This window comes from Heterocephalus glaber, unplaced genomic scaffold (genome assembly GCF_053883595.1).
Source record: "Heterocephalus glaber isolate CG9 unplaced genomic scaffold, H.glaber_assembly_v1.0 deba00000594, whole genome shotgun sequence".
Classification (NCBI taxonomy): Eukaryota; Metazoa; Chordata; class Mammalia; order Rodentia; family Bathyergidae; genus Heterocephalus; species Heterocephalus glaber.
In genome coordinates this window covers 22087594-22088744 of record NW_028258151.1, presented here as the reverse complement: position 1 = coordinate 22088744, position 1151 = coordinate 22087594, and the positions used below count along the sequence as shown (strand labels likewise).

The 1151-nt window shown below is 41.4% G+C and overlaps 1 protein-coding gene across 10 annotated transcripts in view; it reads right to left on the bottom strand.

The window, feature by feature from the left end:
• Positions 1 to 1151, bottom strand: part of Hipk3 (homeodomain interacting protein kinase 3) — a 137872-nt gene that overhangs the window by 76057 nt on the left and 60664 nt on the right. For all 10 annotated transcript variants that reach the window (XM_087205539.1, XM_004852070.4, XM_004852069.4 and 7 more), the window contains one exon: positions 7 to 1105. In XM_087205539.1, the coding sequence (XP_087061665.1) occupies positions 7 to 1103 (1097 nt within the window). In that variant the 5' untranslated portion in view covers positions 1104 to 1105. Of the gene's footprint in view, positions 1 to 6; positions 1106 to 1151 lie in introns of those variants that run through there.

The window sequence follows — 1151 nt, the reverse complement described above, 5'->3', positions numbered from 1 at the left end:
ACTTACCTGTAGTACCGAGATTGTAGATATGTTGAGCAGACAGTCTTTGATACGTGACTGGCGGACCCAAAATCTATTACTTTCACCCTGTATGGCTGCCGAACAGGATCTACCAACATAATATTCTCTGGTTTGAGGTCAGCATGAATTAAACCAAGACTTTTCAGTTTTTTCAGTGCAGTGGCCACTTGTTGAAGAATGGGTCGAATCACTTTTAGTGGCAGGGGACTGAATTTATTTTGTTTCAGAAAGTCATATAAGTTTTGTTCCAGCATCTCAAAGACTAAGCAAGTATGGTTACGGTGCTGAAAGCATTCATAAGCTCGTACAAAGTTATATTCATCAGCATTTTCTGTACTAAGTCTTGCCAATATGCTCACTTCTATTTGACCTTGACGGGCGTAAGAAGGATGATTCTTCAAAATTTTGATTGCTACAATTTCATTTGTCCCTCTTTTCCAGCATTTAACCACCTGCCCAAAAGTGCCTCGACCAAGAAAATCAAGGACTTCATATGTATTTTTCAAGGAGCATAAGACTTCATGCTGTACTAACTGATAGTCACCTTCTCCGGTGGTACAATTCTGTTTTGATCCTGCGGTAGTTGTCACAACTGTCACTGGATTCCCCATGTTGGTTTGCAACATTGCAGGAAGTATGGACAACTCATCAACAATCTGCATTGCGCTGCTATGATTATCCAACTCCTCACTCTTGCGCTTCAATCCACATCGCTGGGGGCCTTCTAGGAAATGTAACCTCTGTCGCCACACCCCAATCTGAGGTGCCTCCACTGGAGCTGGCTGCCCTTGAGCTGCTATGACCTTTGTAGCACCTGCAGTGTTTTTTAAAACAACAGCACTTGTCTGCAATGAAAAGTTGTGTCCTCGAAGTCTACTAAATGGTATCTTTGTCTGAAAAGCACTACCCTTTGCAGGAGGATGAGAATTTCCAAAGTTTCTACCATTCACATAGGTCCATGGATAGTTTCTTTCCTGGAAAACACAACTGCTTGGCTCTACTTTGAGTTTCTTCACACTACAAAAGGCACTTGACTGAGTTTGATAAACATATGGTGGGTAGACCAAGACTTGTGAGGCCATACCTACAAAAGAAAAAAAGGAAATATTAACTAACGACATCATAATTTT